Source organism: Chelonoidis abingdonii, chromosome 1 (assembly GCF_003597395.2).
Source record: "Chelonoidis abingdonii isolate Lonesome George chromosome 1, CheloAbing_2.0, whole genome shotgun sequence".
Lineage (NCBI taxonomy): Eukaryota > Metazoa > Chordata > Testudines > Testudinidae > Chelonoidis > Chelonoidis abingdonii.
Window position 1 is genome coordinate 305,408,122 of NC_133769.1, and position 20,836 is coordinate 305,428,957.

Consider the following 20,836-nt stretch of genomic DNA (forward strand, 5'->3'; position numbering starts at 1 on the left):
CGCGTCACCTCCTATCTCGATTAAGCCACGTCTGCAGCTAGCACAAGTAATGCACAGCAGCAGTTTTTATGAAACACTTGGTGATACCACTGCTGAGCATCTGAGATTAAAATCTGATCCTGAAAATATAAAGATGCATTAAATACACACGCTTTAATCATTTTGAAGGAGTTGGGGAAAAATGTCTGCCTTTACTTCATTTTACCTTTAACCTTCCACATGCCTTACCCCCAAATAGGGATCTGGTGATTCAAAAAATATATCTCTCAGTAGAGAGAAAAGAGCAAGTTAGGTTGACATGTAAAGAAATCAAATTAGTAGTAGAGGCATCACAGGAAGATTATTTCCCTCACCTTCTAACTTTCTCAGATATATGTTGGCCATAAAAGGATTTCATAAACTCACAAGTATTTATTCTTTAAGTAATTCCACAGTGTTGTAAAACAACATGCAAACCGCAGGCTAGAGAGAAATAAGTGTGTCAGCCTAGCAAAACTCGATTAGAAAGTTTGATTTGATTATCCGTACCTTGTTTGCATCACACTGCTGCTTTACTCAATAGTACCTGACTAGAATATTTTCACTGAAGCCTGGGCAGGAAAGCTGGGGTTCTTGACAGAATACTAGGCAGCAGGAAGCATGACATTTTATGCTGGAACTTTCCAGCATACTAATTGCTGCTTTGGAAATTATACTCGCTTGATCTTGTCTATCGGTTCAAATGGAAAATATCCAGAAAGATGTGGTTGACATTGGAGATAAAAAACCCAGGGGTTTAAGGAGATGAAAAGTACTGAACAAGTAGATTGATGCAATGTCTTAATGTACTGGCCTTGAACTACAGGAACTTGATGGTGAATCCAGCCATATTAGGGAGACTGAGAATCAGTCAGCTTCTGGTGGTTGTAAAAGTCACATAAAACAGAAGATGGTTGTATATTTATTCTCAGAGAGCTATACACCAGAGTCTCTTCTGCAGTAATAATTAAAAAAAGTCAACTAAAGAGGTTAGCTTGAAAAGCAAGGAACAAAAATGCCTGATCTTTTTGTTCTGAGAAGAAAGCCCCTTAGTTGAATGATTGATTTTGTGCTTAACTTCTTTTTTCTTCTCAGCATTTATTTTCCCCCTTGTTCTCTTTCTGTACGTTAAATGCAATACCACAAAACATTTAGTAGCCATTGGATACTTGTCCCCACCCCCCATACACACATACCCACTTTGCTCCTCCCCCACAAAAAATAGGATACTAAATTAAAAGCTCTTGTAGTATTGGATTTCATTCTTGCTGAGCAACTTTAACCTTCAGTTCTAACAGGTTAATTATGAGAAATCATACAGTATTTTTTTTTAAGGAAAAGGAGGATCTGTGCAAATTGTGTGCCTTCTTTTTATCCTATCGTTTCATTTGTCTTTCAGCTGTGCTCACTAAAAAGAATTAAAAGGTGCAGCAAAATTAAGCCTCCTGCTTCGAAATGCAGTAAAGGAGGATTCTGTTTACTTTTACTATTGGTTTGACTTTGAGTGGACTGAGCCTACATTGTGCGCACTAGGTTCATATATAATGTAGATGAGGCTGGTAAGGCCAGAAATCTTAATTTATTCATTGTACTAGAGTAATGCCAGCCACCTCCTGTTTTCATTATACCAATCGAATGCCAGCCATTTCCTGTTTTCATTAGACCATTGTAATGCTAGCCTCCTACTGTTCTCATTAGTGCAGGACTGTGAAATGGCAGCCACCTCATGTTTTCATTATAACAGAACTATATGATGCCAGCTGCCACTTGTCTTACTTTACAGAATAGCATTTGACCACGGAATGTATTGTTTCCGTGAGATGGGACACAGACAAGTCAGAGGTCTTAGAAATTCCTGTTGAGATACTGGAAACTCAGTGCAGTAGGACTGAATTGATGCCACAATGATGAAAGGAAAAGCACGTAAAAGAGATAAGCACTCGGAAAAGTGGTAAACACTCATGGAATACAGACATACTCTAGTAAACATATTAGAACCCTATTTTTTGCCCCATAATCTATCTCATCCTCTGAGGGTAAGCAGAAGGATGGTGTTATGGTTAAGGTATATAACTAAGCCCCTGGAGAGCTATGCCCATCTCCATCCCAGATTTCCTGTGTGAGCTCCGGGAACCAACAGTTTCTCTGTGCCTCAATTCTCCATCTGTGAAATGGAGATAAGAATACGTCATTTCTCCCACCCTCTTCTACATTTCTTCTGTGATCTTGTGAAGGCAGGGAATGTCTTCTACTGTGTTTGTACCGTGCCTAATGCAATGTAGCCCTGGTCTTGGATGGGTGCTACTGCAATACTACCAGTAGAACTAAGAAGGGTCTGATCCTGCAAAGACTTACACAAGTAAGCCTGTAGCAGGCAATAGGAGATGTACCGTTTATAATGCTAGATGCTGCAATGGTATCTAACCCCTGTCGTTACCTTCTCGTTATGGGACTTTTGTGCTAGGCACTGGAATCAAAAAGTATAATGTTCAAAGTGATTGAAGTGTGGTGCATTCAGTATGAAAATAAGTGGGTATTAATAAGTATTTTACCTAAGCACTTAACCTGCTGGTGATATTAGTTAGTGGTAATAACAGATATCAAACCAAAGCATAATTGCACTTTGTACATTGAATGATTTCAGTATAATTATTATAAAATGTCATTGCAATGAAACTAGTAGTCTGAGGAGGGGTTGCAGGCTCGGGCCCTAATATAACAAGGAGCTGGGTTTGGGGCATGAGGCAGACCAAGAGCATATATTGCTATGTATATTCCTGGTATCTTGGCCTCCAAAGTCCTAGGCCTGTGAAATACTCAACATCAAGACTTGAAAAAGTGCCATAGTGGAAACCTCTATTCTGCACCTGGGCAAAATTATCAGTTCTAAACAATGACTTCGTTTTTAATTATTCATGTGGTTCTATCTTGTCATGTTTTATCTGCTCTACTTTTTAATGATTTATGGTTTTAATGTTGGTTGTGAGGCGCCAAAGAAGGCTACACAGACAGATCCCTTAAAAATAAAATTCACTGCTATTACAAATAGTGGCACTTCTCATCATTGCTTGGGAGGAAAAGAACTCTTCCGAAGGATTTTTGTTCTGCTTTCTATGGAAAAGCTGTAGTTTCATGAAAAATAATAATAATAAAAAAAATCTTTTGTCATTCTCAGCTTGCTGTGTTATTAACATTACTAAATAATTGACAGATGTATGTAAGTTTTGTTCAAATGATTAAAAGCTCATGAAAATCTTAACCTGTTAGTGTTCCCTGGGAAACAAAGACCTATCCATCTGTTAAAGGATTCTGTAAAATCAGTAACGAGTTATCTTTAAAATGACAGCTGTCACCCCAGGTTTTGAGCTTTGAAAGAAGGAGTAAAAATACAATAAAGTAAATATGCACTGTTAACCAAAAGCAACAAAAACCCTCCTAACTTCTTGTTATTGTGATCACCCTACAGTGGGCTGAGGAATCCCTTGTAATGTACCTGTGATCTGCAGTATTTAGATAGGGTCCAAGTCAATAACAGGGTAGTTATGCTACAGTGATGTTACGGCTTGATAAAACAATATATGTCTCCATATATCTTCACACTTGTCTGACACATTCTTCAAAATGAATAACATTTTACAGGGATGGTGGCGTGTGATAGCATCACATGAAAATTACTTCTTCTGAATTGCAGAAGTCAAAGAAATCTGAGAATGAGGGCATGAACACATTATTTATTTATTTATTTTGGTACATAGATTGTGCCTTTATCCCCCTTGTTCTCCTCTCCCTTCCCCTTTTACCTCAGTTGTGGGAGACTTTGATAAGAGTAGCAAATTTCTAACTTCTTTTCTGGTGCCTTTCCATCTCCCCATTCTGGTATGTTGTCTGAAGTAAGGCAGGTGGAGTCATAACATTATTTGTGAAATAAAATGCAAATTCTACTATGCAAATGGACCATTAAGAAGTAAATTAGATTGAACAGCAGTGGTAAATCAGCAATTATATTGTTTTTTATATAGCAAGATTCCAGCACAAATAAAATCCAACAAGTTTGCAACACATGTTGTGGATGGTAATGCGAGTCACCACTGGAACAGCAACCCTAAGGCTGATGATGTGCTTTACTAAATCTGGTGAACATTTTACTGCCACTTTGATGCAGTCTTTAAAGCAGTGAATGCTGAGCAAAGTGCTTTTAGTCTGCTGGTAATATAGTGTATTAATTACTGTTTATAATAACTTCCATTTATACATAACTTGCATATTTGTGCATGTTATGCCAAGTAAAATCCTCAGTGTGGACTACTGATTATGATTAATATTTATATTGTAGTTAAATTGTGCCTGCTTTAGCAAAAGAAGCCTGTCATCCTAGATTATTTTTTGAAACACCTTCCCAAATCCAGGCAAACAAAAAAACAGGTGGTTTTTCAAATACAAGCCAATGTGAATTTTAACTGATTGTCGCATTCAGAAACTGCTGCACAAAACAATATGCACACGTCCAAAAGGCTGGTCTTTCTTTGGTCCACCCTGTAAGCTTAGAAATGTAGCTTAGTACATGCTAGTATTCCTTAAAAATAATTAGGATGGATTAAACAAAGAAACATGAATGAGGACGGCTGTAAAACACTTCAGAAGGAGCTGTGAGTTAGTTTCGAGATTTAGTTGCAGCCTCTGGTGGCTCTTTGCTGCCTAGATTTGTCATTACCTGTAAATGCTTGGATTTCATCCAGGCAAGAGGTGATGTGAACAACACCTTGGAATAAAAGCATCACTAGTTATCAGCAGAGCTGTCTCAGCTTTACATTCCTGATCCCACATTAAGCTTGGCCAGTTCCAGCAAAGCTCTTCAAGCATGAGAGCCTAATTCAGATGTCCTCCAGACTTCCTGCCTCGCCTCCAAATGCAATGGTATGGCACGTCCCTGGCATTTCACTTCCTCTCCAGAGGTGTTAAGGAACTAACACCTTCACCACCTCCAAACAATCTATTTCTCTCTTCCTCCACCATCACCACACATACCCATCCCAAAGAGTTTTAGCCTTTTAGTGGTTTTAAAATTCACCAGTTTGGTAAATATTGCTTTTAAGCTTAAGAGTCAAGGAACAGGTCTTTTAAGAAAGGTGATTCAGCTGGAAACCAAATGATATATAAAATCTTCAGCATAATATTGTAGGTCTTTTGTTTGCTTTATAGCCAAGTTCCTTGATCTTATATTCCCCTCTTCTCTTTTAGCTAAAGTGGAGCTGCTGTATTCATAGGTGCTGAAACTAGGGTGATGAAGGTGCTGCAGTCCCTGGCTTGAAGTGTTTTCCATCATATAAGGGTTTACAGTTTGGTCCAATGACTCTCAGCACTCAGCACTATAAAAATTGTTCCAGCACCATTTGCTATCATTAGAAGTAGTAGTCAGGGCTGTCCTCATAATCAGCATCTGTGCTAGTCATCTGTGGTAGATAGCAGTGGACAGTGATGTGGTTTCCATTTCTTTTTTGTTTTACCTCAGAGAGATGATTGCTCTGTGCTTTTATTGCTCTGGGATCTCTATAGGTTAATTTTTTAACCCTTTTAGGCTTCCATAAACTAATGTTCTTTTTTGAACTACTTCCACAGTGTGTGTGTGTATGTGTGTGTGTGTGTGTGTGAACTGTAACCAAGACATCATTACTTGGGGGTGGTAAGACAGCATTACACAATAAGGTAGAAGGCATTCAAAACATATTCGAGGCTTGATTCATCCATGCTGATGCATGTTACAGGGTATGGTGGGAGTGTAATATATGAGCATACTCTGGAAGGCTGCCTGGCTTCTCTCTCAAGCCAAGGTCAAGAAACCAGTCAGGAGGGGCAAGGAGAGATTGGGGGGTAGGTATAAAACACAAAGAAATGCCTGTCCCTGACAGTAGCACAACCTCAGTCCTCACCCCTCCCATCAGATACAAAAGAGGTAGGATAAAGACTCTAGACTCATGACCCTCCAAAATCTAACATGACCATAAATTGTAAGGGGTGGGACCGAGAGTGTGCATTACAGATATATTTGGGGCCTGCTAAGGAGGAGGTAGGAGATAGGAATGGGAAGGGAGGAATGGAGAACGTGGACACAGGCAAGGCTCTGTGGTGTTAGAGCTGGGAAGAGGGAGATGGGGTAAACTCCCTGCAGCATCAGAGCTGGTAATGGGATGCTGGGAAACAAGGCTCTGTGGCATCAGAGTTATGGAATATATGCTTGCTGGAAACGAACCCCAATAAACATCACATTGCCTGCACTTTGGACTTCTGGTTTTCTGCTTTCTGTCTGCGTGACAAGAACCTGAGGAGGGAGTGAAGGGAAAGACCTCTAACAGTGCATGGAGGTGCAAACTGCATCATGGAGGTATTCCCCAACTTCTGGGCATTTTGCCGAGGGTGATGGCAATCTCCAGGGTTCCATAAGGCCCTCTGCCAAAGTCTAAGATGCTTTCCACTGGCACAGAATCTGGAGTAAGTGAAAGTTTAGATGTTTTTCAGAAGTCTATCTTGTGGTCAAAGATAAAGATGTATTATCAGTTGTTTATCTAAACACCTAATAAAAGTTTGTTAAAATAATAGTACGAGTTATTCAAATAATTTCACATTTGGACTATTCTTGTTCTATACACTTATATTCTTTTCTTGATGTACTATAGTGAATCCTTATCAAATGATATGGGGCCTGATTCTCAATACCCTAGCAAATTGTACCAAGTGGGTGCTAAATGCTACCACATCAGAATAGTAGTGGTTTACACACACTGTGCACTTGGCTTGCACAAGATGTAAGGCAGTAAAGAATCACTCCTGTTGGGGAACGTCTATTTTTAAGGCCTAAAACTCGACACCTCTCAAAATGCAACACAAGGAAAATTAACAAGTGTTACTTTTTTGGGGTAATGATTCTCAAATATAAGTGGACTTTGAGTGAAAAAGCTCTTTGAAAACCCATGTATAATACACACATACAGCATTATGATACTGGAATATAAAAGTGAAGAATTGCAAAATAGTAAGATTAAGAGCTTTGTTAGTTATACCATGATAATTTTTAATAATAGACAAAGAATGAGTTTAGATGTGGTCACTCTTAGGTCAGTGCCTTGCTAGCATGATTGTGGTTTTGTCAATTCTTCTCCCTTTACAAATGCATAATATGCTAAACACTGATTGGAAAAAGGTTAATTAATATGTAAAATGGAAATGAATAAAAACACCCAAGTGAATAAGGCCCAAATCAGAGAAAACCTGACCACAAACTGAAGGAATGGGTCTGAAGGATCAGAAGCAATGATGACCATCATGACATACAGGAGAACTTCCCTGTGCCTGGGAACTTGGTAACTGGTGCCCTGTACTAATTCCATCTTATGTTCATCGTCTGTCATAAACTTATGTTCAAACACTATAAGAGACAATACTTCTGTCTGATATTGTATAAATAAAGGCAAAAATTGATTAAGCCTAAATTGGGTGGACTTGTGACTCAGTTTCCTACCTTACACTCCCAACAGTCCCCTTGGTAAATATTAATTTAAGTCATTTTAAACTCAAATAAGACTTCAGAGATATTGTAATTTATCACTGTGTCAGTATTCATTATATAGCTATGAACTATAATACATTAAATATATATTAAAGAAATATATTAACTATATAAACCATGCACACTAAATAGTTTGACTATTTCCCATGTTTTTTAATAGAAAACACTCAAAAGTTATAATCAAGGTTATGGATGAACTATATACATAGTTTCTTGTTAAAGCAATATTTCTATTAGAGCTGTCTTATTAACTAAAAGACAAGAGCACAATCCTGCTTTTGTTCTGTATCAGGAGCTCCCATCAGACCCCACAGCAGTTTTCAGTAACAAAGAATGTAGGATTTGGCTGTAAAAGGGCAAAAAAAAGTGTTTGAAATTGGTGAAGTGCTATTTTTTTTTATAATCTAGGATCTTAAAAATGGCCAAATTTTAAAAACATTTTTTAAAATGTATTGAGACTTTTTCTACCCAAGGATCACTGTGAATGTTTATTATTTATATAGTGCCAACAAGTGTTTTAGGCTCCTAAATATGGACCAGGGTTCTCTGCCCCCAAAAGCTTACTCCCAGAATAAATTTATAATGGATATGACCATAAATCTTCTATTTTATTAAATAAAAGTATTTTAAGTGTATCCTTTGTTTTACATTTTTAAGTAAAATTTTATAATAAAGAGAAACACTATGGGACTGCTAAAGAGCAGCTGGAGAGCAAATGAGTATGTGATGTAGAAGTTATCTTCTGTGAAACTGTTTCCTTATACTATATGAACATTAAATGAAAACTTACACTGAAAACCATTGTTACAAATAATAGTGGCTACTTGCAACTCTGCTGAGGACCCTAGTAGAAGGAGAGGGCAAAAGGCCTTTTTACATGAGGCTAAAGGGGTGATGTTTTCTTTTGGATGCAGATCTCAGCCTGGTTGGATCAACAGGTCCATGTCTTTGTCACCTTCAGACTGGACTGCTGCAAAGAATTCTACACATGACTATTTCTGAAGACCACTTACGGCTTGTCTACATGGTTCATTAGTCCACAAAAGAGGGTTATAAATTCTAGTGTGTTAGCACATCATGCACTAACTTGCCCCTGTGTACCCTGCTGATGTGCAATAAAAGTTTCCTAGTGTGCTTATGTAGTTCCATTTTAAACAGGATTACATTAATGTGCACTATGGGTGCGGTCCACTAGGGTCCATGTAGGCCAGTTAGTATGCAACATACTAGTACATGCTAGAAGTTACACCCTTTTGGTGCAGACTAATGCAACATGTAGATAAGCCTTTAGAAACTGCAGCTAGCACAGAATGTGACAGGATTTGTTAAGGAATGTTTCTTCTTGAAAGCATGTTAAAAACGTGATTCATCTGCACTGGCTTCTAATTCATTTCCAGGTGCAAATTATGCTGCTGGTTTTAACCTAGAAAGCTTGGATAAGTCAGAGATTGCCTCTCTCCTTGTGATACAGTGGCAGCAGATTTCAGAGGGGTAGCCATGTTAGTCTGTATCAGTAAAAACAACGAGGAGTCCTTGTGGCACCTTAGAGACTAACACATTTATTTGGGCATAAGCTTTTGTGGGACATAACCCACTTCATCAGATGCGTCAGTGACAACAGAGGCACTTTAGCTGATAATCTCTGTGTTAAATAATGAGGGTCCTTGACTGCTCCCTTTCTCCACAGGTTACCAAGAGCCCAAATTTGTTGACTGCCAGGCCGTGCTGTAAGATCTACCTGTGGTTCGTGTCCTTATCAGGGAAAATAGAAAAGTCTTTGTGGACGTATTACATTTTTGTGTGAATAAAAAAAACACCCAATCATATCTGCTGTAAAATACCTGTAGAAAAGATGCATGCCTATAAGCAGTACTTTTATTTTAAAACTAAAACAGACTCCACAGATTGATTCCAGCATCTATTAAGAAAGAAAGCTAACACTGTCTCTTAACTATTAAGGAAAACATTTCTCTTAATCTTGAATTTAACATATAGTGAGTGGGGTCATGTTAGTAAACAGAAGCAATGAACAAAGGGCAATATTGTGCTCCCTATATATCCCTCTGACACCACAAGCATCCTGGAAAATGTGACTCAAAAGGTTTAAAGATGGCTCATTAACTTCCTGATCCATTTCTGTGTGCACTGCTGATACTAAGCTGACCTTTTACAAGTCAGGTTACACATGTACTGCATAGGGCCATGTCCCCATTACTGTCAGTGAAATTCTGCCTGTAGGGACATATAACTAAGTGAAGAAATATACTTCCAGCTGCTTTCTTGTCTCAGACATATAAGGGTTGAGAACAGGATATTTGTCCCATGAGTGAACACCCAGAAGCAGCTATATGTGGTTGGCCTACTGGAGATCTAACAATCTTTATGCAACAGACTGGACACTTTCCATATGAGAAATCAATGACACTGTATTCTGGGGTAAAGGGAAGCTAGGATGGTTTAATTCTCTTTGTTCTACATACAGTGTGTACCCAGCCAAGCTGTGAATTACACAGAGTTTGTGACAGCAAGACAGCAAACATCCCCATGTCAAACAAGGACTTCAGGAGCATAAGGTACATTCTGGCAGGATTCTGCATAGACAGGGCTTGCTGGATTTTGGAATGCAGCCTGTGGGAAGACAAACATATGCAGCAGAAAGAAGGGAAGAAAAGTAGGGGTTTTCTGTGTCCAGAGTAGTCAGTTAATCAGATGCAGGATGGTTTTGTTTCTGCATAATAGAGTTATAGAAGATATGGAATGAGTGAATAGTCATCTTGCCTGTAGGACTGTAAAGATCAGCCTCTGGTAATATAGAACCAAAAAGAACAAAAGATCATGCTAGAATAACCATGAGCTAGAAGTTGGGTATTTACAAATATCTCCCTAATACCTGCAGTATCCTGAATGATCTAAATATGATCATGTCAAAAGCAAACACTATTCTCTTGTTGGTTGAAAATTAGTGGAAGAAACTCCCCCAGAGCTCCACATATATCAACCTATTATCATTATGCCACATGGGTAACCACAGAAGACATCAAATTAGAGCACTTAAAAAAAGCCCTTTGGCATATCATGTGGTGAATTCATCTTGATGCAAAAACTGAATAAGGTACAGGCTACTTAGGATTGTATATTTTGTCAACAACTCAAGCAGCCAGATTTAATACTTATTAACATTTTCCACCCATTGCTTTGTCATGTTGCTTACAGCAGAATATGAATAGAGATTATTTACCTCTGTTACCCAGGACATCGAGAAAAACTAAACCCCCCCCCCCACCTCTCCAAACTCTACATCTTTTGGATTATTTTCCACATGTACACTTGAGCAGTGATTTGATCTTTCTTGCAAGGCTTACAGCCTTTGAGAACTGAGACCCTCATTTATAATACTTCTGGTGAGTTCACTTTAGTATAGTAAACCAGTATAGTAAAGTCCTATTACTGAAGCTCTATACTGCTGTAATAATAGCCTGTAGGGCTTCATCACATCAGCTGCTTAAAAGATAACCCTACTCAGCTTGATGAAAAGTCTTCACCGCTTTCCTGTTGAGAGAAAACGGTTACACATTTCTAATAAATGAAGCAGGAACTGTAATTTTTTTGGCAAACTGTTAACTAGTTGTAACAGCCGCATTGCCACAAGTTGCTTTTCCAAAGTAATTACCATCAGGCTCCCTGTGGTATGCAGTGTTTAACACATTTCTTTTCTGTTAATGAATGCAAGAGCAGGCAACACCACTATTAGTAATTGCTTTTTATTCGTAGTCCTCATTTTCCAGATAGGTCACATTAAACACAGCCATTAAACAATAGCGGTTGAGATAATCCATACAATGTATGCTGCTTTTGTTTGGTTTTTTTCAGTGTTGTTCACCAGTCACTTGGTGCAGCTCTTAGCCATATGGGGAGACGAGGGTTGATAAATGTGAACTGCCAACCTGTGGAACAATGGGGCCAGAGAAGTCAAGACCTTAATCAGGTTTCATTCAATTACACTTCAAATCAACAAATCTTGATAGCCAAAACTCCCATTGGAATTAATGCACTGATAAATGCTGCCTGATGTCAAAAGAATGTAATTAGACAATAATGAGTGGGCGTATAATAAGCCAGACTTCAGACTACATGTTGACCTCAGCATTTCTACTCCATTAGGCAACAAACAGCTGGAAAGCTAGTTTGAATAAAGCATTGAGCTCCATCACTAGCATCTGCATGACTTTTTAATGGTCATATTTCTAAATGGACAATCTCATGTGTGCACTAATGGCAAATCACATTTCAAGAGAAGTTCTCTTCTACTGGACAGGCCTAGAAAAAAGTAAATTTTCTAACTGATTTTGAATTCAGTTGTTTATGATTTGGTTGGTCAACATTTTCTGAAATCACAGGAAATATTACTCTATTATTTGCTTAGGTTAATATACAAGTGGCATAGACATCTATTCCTCTTCACTCATATTTCATGCATCTTTATTAGTTGTTTAATGGATTTCCCCTTGTAACAATACTTGGTGGAAGTTTTCATTTAGTATTAAAAGTCACTTTTAAAATCTGCCTTATGCATGCAAAAAATGCAAGAAATAATCCCTGGGTTTTAGTTTTAATTGCTGGGATGTTTCCAGTTGTTTGCAGGGAGGTTGAGGGATAGACAGTTATATTTTACTTCTCCCATATGTGGTATTTCCTTCACTTAATCACAAAGATGCTAACTTAACCCTCAAAACCTCCCTCCATATAAACTTTATCAGTTGATCATGATGTATCAACAGCAGTGGCAGGTGACTCCTAAATTATGAAGCAGATATCATATTCCGGGATAGCCTCATTGGAAGCAATATGCCAGAGTTCTGCAACACAAGGCAGTTGCTGGACAAATTAAATAAAAGCAAGATTTGCTAAACTCAGCTATAAAGCTGTGAGTCATGAATTCCGAATTACCTCAGACTGGTAAATAATCACTACTAAATACAGATAATGTGTTAAACAGCTCAAGCTAGTAAATAACTAGTGACAGAGAGCCTTAAGGTAAATTTCTTTTACACTGGCATGGCCCTTTCTCAGAATGTTGTGTTTTTATGTCTTCAGACACATACAATGAATTGTACAATTGGTTTCTGAGTGTTACAATTGTTTATAAAATACAGAAGCCTCCGTCACTTGACTACATTTACATATTGACTTAGGTTTAGCTGAATAATGGATCTCACTGACTAAACTAAAAGCTTGGTGCTCATAAACTTAAGTGATGGGCACCATGGAAATAAGGATAAAAGACAGACAAAAGGGATCCTCTCTGGAATTTTAGCTATCAAGCAAAATCAGCTTTGAATCTCCTGGCAAAATAATACTGTAGAACACAGATAACAACACGTTTTAGATACACAAATTGTTCAAAATATGGAGAGTAGCTTGATAAAACATATACAATATCCTTTGTTTGCATATGATTGTAGACTTTCTGTACAATGGAAGCTGAGACCAAACTTTTGGAATGGCTGGTTTTTAAGAACCAAAGACAATTCATTGTAGGACTGAATAGATGAGAACACCTTTTTCACAGAATACACAACATCACAGCCAGGTGTTGGTCAACTTTGTTTCATGAACTGATTAATATTATTTAAGTATGGCCTTGTGGGATCTGAAATGGCCAACCCGAATTAAATTCACTCTTTTAAATACATGTAAAGATATGACAGTTTAAATTTAGTGTAATCCAGATCCACAGTTTTCTGTAACTGTGTTTCATGGTGCTATGTCATACAGAGTATTTAAAATACCCAGAGGAAAATGTTACTCTAAACTTTTCCTCTGCTGCTTCTTGTGCTTGTGCTAGTTTCATTTTAAGCAATTATTTAAATGTGTATTTTTTTCAACTTTCATCTAGAAGCAATTTTGAAGTTTGCCAAACACTGTAAAAAAGGGTTGATGTTAAATACAGGAATGGGGGTGTAGGGGGGAGAGAGAGAGCAATAGAGATTCTCTTGCAAATTATTCCAACAAGACGATAACAAAGCAACTTAAAATAATAGTTAAAAAAACAAATAAAAAATAAGCAGCCCGCACCCTGAACCTTTGTAAATGATAGCACTTTCCAAGAAACCAGAAAAAACAGTGCTTATACCACACAGGCTCTGACACATTTTTATACTCTATGAACGTAACAGTAGCATAAAACATTAAATATTAGGATCAGTTGTGATTTCAACCAAGAATGTGTTACCTAAACAGACTGTCTGCATATGTGCTTGGAAAAAAACAAGGAGCTTTCAGGTGTTGGTTCAAGTGTAATTTTTGTTATTAAACATGGGTTTGCCATAAAGGACTTGCACATAACCATGACTGATAGTTGTATTTGTAGGCCGTTCAGTTAGCTCCATCAGCTCACTCAAACACATTCTGAACAGATTATGTACTGAAGTACTTTGTAGACCATACATTAAACAAGAGACTTTGCTCTGAGGCACTGCTTCCCACACTCCATGGGGAAAAGGAAGCAGGAGAAAACAAAACTCATAGAGTTCGACAGCTACTGAGGCAACACTTGCCATTTACAATATAAGCCCAAATATTTTTGCAACACAACTATATATTAATTTAATAAAATACACAATATAGCTCTTATACACTCAACAATTTGGCTCATATGCACTGAATCTGCAATAAATCAATAAAAATATGTCATCTGATGTAAACACATTGAATCTTCTTATATTTGCACATTTAAATGGTCATGTAATTTGTGTAGATGTCTAAGACATTTTCACTTTCCTGAGCTATTTTAGTGTCCACAAATTAATAAAAAAGTGTTAATAATGTTATTTTGTTTCATGTATTACCCTTCAAAGGTAACAATTTTTGCAAACCCATATTATACCTAAGGTTTGTTTCTAACTTAGTGCTAACTATTTATACTTTTGTCGGACACTAAAATGCTAAATAGGCATTAAAACCTTTTTTTTTTCTTTTTATCAAGTGAATTAGCTTGTGTGTGTGCAGGACAAAATGGACTATAACATTTTACATTTAACTTTAATATGATATGAGTTGTGTTACTAATGACCAGGATATGTTTTGTTGAATAATGATCTGGAATGATTTTTGTTTGTGTTTCTGTTTCATTTTTTGTGGAAGATAACTTTATACAGAAATGTTTACCACAAATGAATGTTAATGTTTGGTGTAGCTTGGACTACTACAAAATCTTTTTTAGGATTTTCAGTAGAAGTCTGTGGTGACGGCTGGAAATCCACCACAGATCAGAATGATTCAACCCTGCTTTTCATGGGGTTTATAGGTAAACAGTAAAGTCAGCATCAACTACTGAGGACAGTCTTAAAATATCAGACGCAGTTCTAGTCCTCATTTCTCATATCTTCCTATCAGATTGTCAAAATGGCACTGTCTTTCCTTCTTTCTCTTAGTTCTTAATGTACTTCACACTGTCCTAATGAAAGTTTGGTCAAAATGAAACCAGTATTTTATGTGAAAAAGAAAGAGCAGTGAAAAGAACATACTTTTGGGCACTTCAGACGTTCACTAAAAGCCTTAAAAGCAGCATTGGTCTTCCTTCATCCCTGTAAAATTGTTATAACCAGGGGCGATCTTTTATTTTTCTCCAAATAAGCAGAAGAGGCAAGTAAGTGCCAGCCTATACATTTTTTTCACTTCCTCACAGCTACAGGGTCATTTCCACGACAGTCCTGTAAAAGCTTGTCAATTTCTCTCACAACTTCCTCTGCGTCCACTGACTCTCTCCCTAGATCCCGATTTGAACGGTCTAACTGCTCCAGAACAGAGTCCATCTCACTTGAGTCTCGGCTCACTCGGGAATGTACATCTGCAAAGACCCTAGCCATCTGATCTGATGCAATGAATGGAGCGTCTCTTGACTGTTTACTAGGTGATAGATACTGACCGTCAGTTGACAAGTACTGGCTGCTTGGTTCAGCCAAGGTTCCTGATTTCACTTCACAACCATCTAGTGGTCCTTTTGTTGAGGTGCAAGACTCAATGCATGTCTTGGCTGGGCTGCTCGATGCTGAGGGAACCTCCTGAAGAAGAGGACTCAGGGCACGTTTGGCTTTTAAATAAGGTTTAACATTGGCAATGAGAATAGTGTGCTCTCGCTTGTCTTTCCCAAATGTACAAAAAGTCTTTTTCCCAGTGGGATTCACAGTTTCATAAGTCTCAGTCTCAACGTTAGTTTCAACTGTGGGTACAAAGAGATTTGTGCGATAATCTGCATTTTCAGCCTGATTGGTTGTAGGGAACTGTGGCATCCAACACCTGTCAGAATGACCGAGCACTCTGCATTCATCTGTGCAATTAACACACTCTTCTTGTTCTGTAAAGCAAATGAGAAAAACAACAACTCACTTTATTAGGGTTTCCTTTAAACTAATACAGAGGCTATGATCAGCTCTCAGTTTGGCTTGTCTGACCTCTAATTTCTTAATTATGGAAAAAAAGGAATAATTAAAACATTTCAGGAGGACTGCATAAACTAACTGGTTGAGACAATATATTTACTTAACTCTATTTCTCTCACTATTAAAGCATTCACATAGCCCAAAGGAAATAAAAAGGGGTCATTAGAGAATCATTCTCAGTAGAATTGAGCTTCATCTGTAAACTAATCTGCTGTAGAAATCTTTTAGTCTTTGTCCTGTAGAACTCATCCTAGAAAAATAGTGAACAGTACTTAAGGAACTCAAAAGGCATTATCAGGATTAATTTTTCAAATCAAATAACTGAGCAATGACTGGCTCTCTGGAAGTACAAACACTTCATAGAAATCAGCTAGCTGAGTTTTCATTTTTGTCACCTCCATTTTATTTGTAATTGCTATGCTGGGTGATAGTCATGAAATAAAAAGATTTTCTTAAAAAGCCAGCTTTTCCTGCTGAGAATAGAGAACTGGAATTTTCCATCTGTATGGTTCAGTATAAGCTTGTCAAAAATGCATACTGCTATTTTATTAGACATGAGAATGGATCATGTAATCAGTTTCCTCCTTTTTTGTTTCGGTGAAAGCAGGTGAAAATGGATTTGTTCAATACATACAATTTGGAAGAATGATAAGCTTTGACACACTATTTGAATTGATAACGCTTTCAGTCAGGATTTTTATATTTCTATTTTATCAAAGAGATAATGGAATATAGCTAAATAAAGCATTTTTGTTCACTGCATTTTTAAAGACTAAATGTGGAAATTTCTGGTCCTACAATTCAATTCAAAGGCATACATAAGAACTTTGAGCTAGATTAATGGAGGGGCTAACATGTTACCACACCTAACTTTTAGGCACCTTACTGCTCAGAAGAATCCACAGCCTCAAGTTAGGCACATAGGCTTCCTGTACAGTGCATAGGTAAAAGAGAAATAGGTGCTGACTGTGGACCCCTTATATCTTTCAGCCCACTGGTTAGAGCTCTTAACCAGGATGTGAGAGACCCACATTCAATTTTCCCCACTGCCTGATGCAAATAAGGAACTTGGGTCTTCCTCGTCTCAGGAGATTACCTTAACCATTGGGCTATGACTTATTCTGGGGCAGGTTTCCTTCAGTCTCTCCTGTTGAGCTGGGTATAATTACTTAAATATACATTGGGAGAGACAGTGAGAGAGAGAGAATGACTCTATAGTGCAGTGGTTACGGCACTCACCTAGGAGGTAAGAGACCCAGTCCCTGTTCTCCAGTGCCTAATTAATTAAACCAAGCAGCACAGATCCAACAGGACAGACTGAGAGAAGCCTACCTCAGACTACACCCTAACACAATGGCTACGGCACTCTATTGGGAGATGGAAGAACTATGTTGAGGTTCCTTCTCCATATAAGGCAGAATGAAGAATTGAATTGGATCTACCACATCCCAGCTGAGTGTTCTAACCAGTGGGCTAAAAGTTAAAGGACACCACCAGCAGCTGTTTTGTGTGGGTTTAGGTGTTCTCTGAGAATGCCTATTGGATTGTATTCCACAGGCAGGATAAACAGGGGAACACCTAGTTTGAGCATTCCGCTGGGGCTTTGGCATGAAATAGGTGTCTAGAATGGGACAGCTGTGTGCATGCTCCCTGGGAGAAATGTAGGTGCCCTAGGGGACTGTAATGATGAAAATTCAGGCACCTACAGAGGTGGGCGGCAGGTGAGCGGTGGTTTTGAGTATCTCAATGGTGACTAAATGTCAGACTTAGACCCTAAATCAGGCCCCCAAGCTGCAGCCCGCACGCGGTCCAAAATTGGCACACAGCTACGGGCCAGGTGTGTGCTAAACGCTGCTGGGCCCACGCGGCGAGATCTGGGACCCTTGCTCCGCTCCTGGCCTCACTCTGTGAAGAGGTCTCTAGGTGAGAGGCGCTGGGTTTGTAGGGGGGGTTGAGGGGGAGGGAGAGCACTGTGATTCTCAACCTGCGGCCCAGGTAACACATTGTGGGCCGCATGAAAAACAGGTTGAAAACCACTGCCCTAAATCCTCTGGAGAACCTATCCCATTCTGCTTAAAAAAAATGTATTTTGGCTGGTCATCTTGAGCCACACCAATTATTTCTGGACTGTAGTTCTTCACCCCCAAACTCCACTATGTGAATGACTCCAGCTCTACGTCAGGAGGCTAGAAAATTTCAGAAATATCCTTTGAATCCCTTATTAAGGTATTCTTGATTGTAAGGGGAACTACTGCCCATATTCTCAGTACTCTCCAGCTAATACTGAGAGAGTAAATCTCAGATGTCTTGAGTCCCGGGTTTTCTGTACACTGTTCCTCAGCTGCTAAGAATTTCCACCCACTAAAGTAGCAGACAGGCCTCCAAATCATTATGGTTTTTTTAAAGAATTTGGTAGCCATATAAATGTTCAGACCTGGAATTCCAGCTGAACTAAAAAGACTGAGATCCTGATATATGTATGCGCACGCACACACGTATACACACACACACACACACACACACACACACACAAGGTCTTGATTCTGAAAAATGTTGAGCACTTGTAACTCTTACTGACTTAATGTCAAAGTGTATTGCAGGTGAACTGCACCTATCAGGATCAGACAATAACTATTTAATAATCTTAGAACACACATCTTTATGTATTAAATATCTACACACAAACTACACAAATCCACGCACAGATAAAAACACAGAGAGGCATCTAGCAGAATCGAATACTATAAAACAGCATTAATCATTTTCACTTAAAAAAACCCCCAGACATATGACTGAAGCTTGAGCTAAGTTTAATTAAAGCTGTGCTAAATCACTTTATAGTGAAGTAATTTAATTCATGGTGAGAGAGTTAACCTAGATATATTATTAATAATCATTTACAGAGTACTGCGAATTCATGCAGTGCTCTACACATGTTCCTGACCCCAAAGAGCTTAAAATCTAAGACTGACAAAAGAAACAAACATGAGACAGAGTAAACTGTTATAGGGGGAAAAGAGTGTGGAGAAATTTTTGACGAACAGAACATAGCAGGAAGGATTTATGGAAAAAATTAGTAGAGAATCTCTGAAGAACAAGAAGTTGGACACTCTTCTTAGTGTATGGGGAATGGCATAATGTAAAGATGGTTAAAAGCAGGAAGTTTAAGAAGAAAATGAAGAGAGCATACCAAGAAAGGGCTGGGAAGAGCCTAAAGACTGGGGTTGAAGTTTGTGATGCCTGTTTTTACCCTGTATTAATGAGATGGCACTAGTGCCCATATGTGGAGACAATTGCTTGGCGATAAAAATGCAGAGCCACACAGATAAATTATATTTCTCTTACACCTGCATTTCACCAATTAGTCTCTCTCTATCAGAACTGCTTGAAAATTTCAACCCCCTTAGCAGCTTCAAAAGAACCAAATGAAAAATAAATGGCTGGCCAAAAAAAGAGAAAAAATCCCGAAACAAACCAAACAAAATAAAACGTCCATCACCTGCTAGAGCATGGTTTCTCAAACTGGGGTCCGCGGACCCATGGGGCTCAGCAAGGGTCCCCCAGAGGGTCCGCCAGCCCCACTGATCAACTCCTCCCCCTCCCTCCCTCAATTCTTCTCCCTCCCAGCTGTTCAACGGCATGCAGGAGGTGCTGGGAAGGAGCAGAGATGGGGCACACTGGGGGACGGGGCGGAATTATGTCTGGGACTGCCAGCCTCACTGATCAACTCCTCCTCTTCCCTCTCTCAGTTTGTCTCCTCCCTCCCAGTGCCTCCTGTACGCCTCGGAACAGCTGTTCAGCAGCATGTAGAAGGTGCTGGAAAGAAGGTGGAGGAGTGGGGACAGGGTGCGTTCAGGGGAGGAGGTGGAATCATGTCCAAGGCCACTGCCTCTGCTGATCAGTTCCTCCCCCACCACCCTCCCAGTGCCTCCTGCATGCTGGGGAATAGCTGTTCAGCGGCATACAGGAGGCTCTGGGAAGGAGGGGGAGAAGCAGGGACGGGGTGCGCTAGGAGGTGGTGAAGAAGAGAGGCAGGGGTGGAGTGGGAATGGGAAAAGGTGGAGCAGGGGTGAGGCTTTGGAAGAAGGGGTGGAATGGGGGGCTAGGCCTGAGATCAGCAGGGGTCATGGGATCTGCAAAAAAAATTAAATCAAAATGGGGGTCTCGGGTTGTTAAAGTCTGAGAACCACTGTGCTAGAGAATATTCTTTTATTTTTCATCTCAAACAATGGCATATGCCTCTCCAAATGATGCCAGTCAGGGTTAGACCAGTAACAGATAGAGTGACGTGTGAATCAGCAATATTTTTGGTTTGCTGGCCAAACTGGAAAAAAAAAAAACATGTTTCAAGTTGAAACAAAAGCTATTTGGTCTTCTGGGTAAAACAACAAATCCTGAAAACAAAATAAAAAATCATTTTGGGTTGAATTAAATGTTTTGTTCAAAGTCAAAGAAAAATCTGCGCTGTGGGACACCTTGCTTCAAGTTTTTACTCTATCCCATCTGGTAGAGATTTGAACTTGTTAGATCAGTGGTCCCCAACGCGATGTCCGTGGGCGCCAATGCGCCCACATCTTGGACCCTAGGAGAGCACAGGTAAGCATTGCCCAGAGCCCTCATCCCATACCGCACCCCACATTCCAGCCCTGCACTCAAACTCTTGCTGTTGCTGGAAGGTGTGGAGGCCCTAGATTTCCCCAGCAGCGGTCAGTGAGGCTAGCCCCGGGGCAGCCTCAGCTGCTTGGGCAGCCCTAGGGTCAGCCACACCACCCACTGGAGAAGTCACGGAATCCATGACTTCTGTGATCTCCATGAC

General features: G+C 39.2%; 1 protein-coding gene across 5 annotated transcripts in view; it reads right to left on the reverse strand.

The window, feature by feature from the left end:
• The window catches only part of PCDH17 (protocadherin 17), a 505,466-nt gene that overhangs the window by 385,582 nt on the left and 99,048 nt on the right, over positions 1-20,836 (reverse strand). For all 5 annotated transcript variants that reach the window (XM_032787736.2, XM_032787740.2, XM_032787738.2 and 2 more), the window contains one exon: positions 12,097-15,935. In XM_032787736.2, coding sequence (XP_032643627.1) covers positions 15,253-15,935 — 683 coding nt within the window. In that variant the 3' untranslated portion in view covers positions 12,097-15,252. The remainder of the gene's footprint in view (positions 1-12,096; positions 15,936-20,836) is intronic.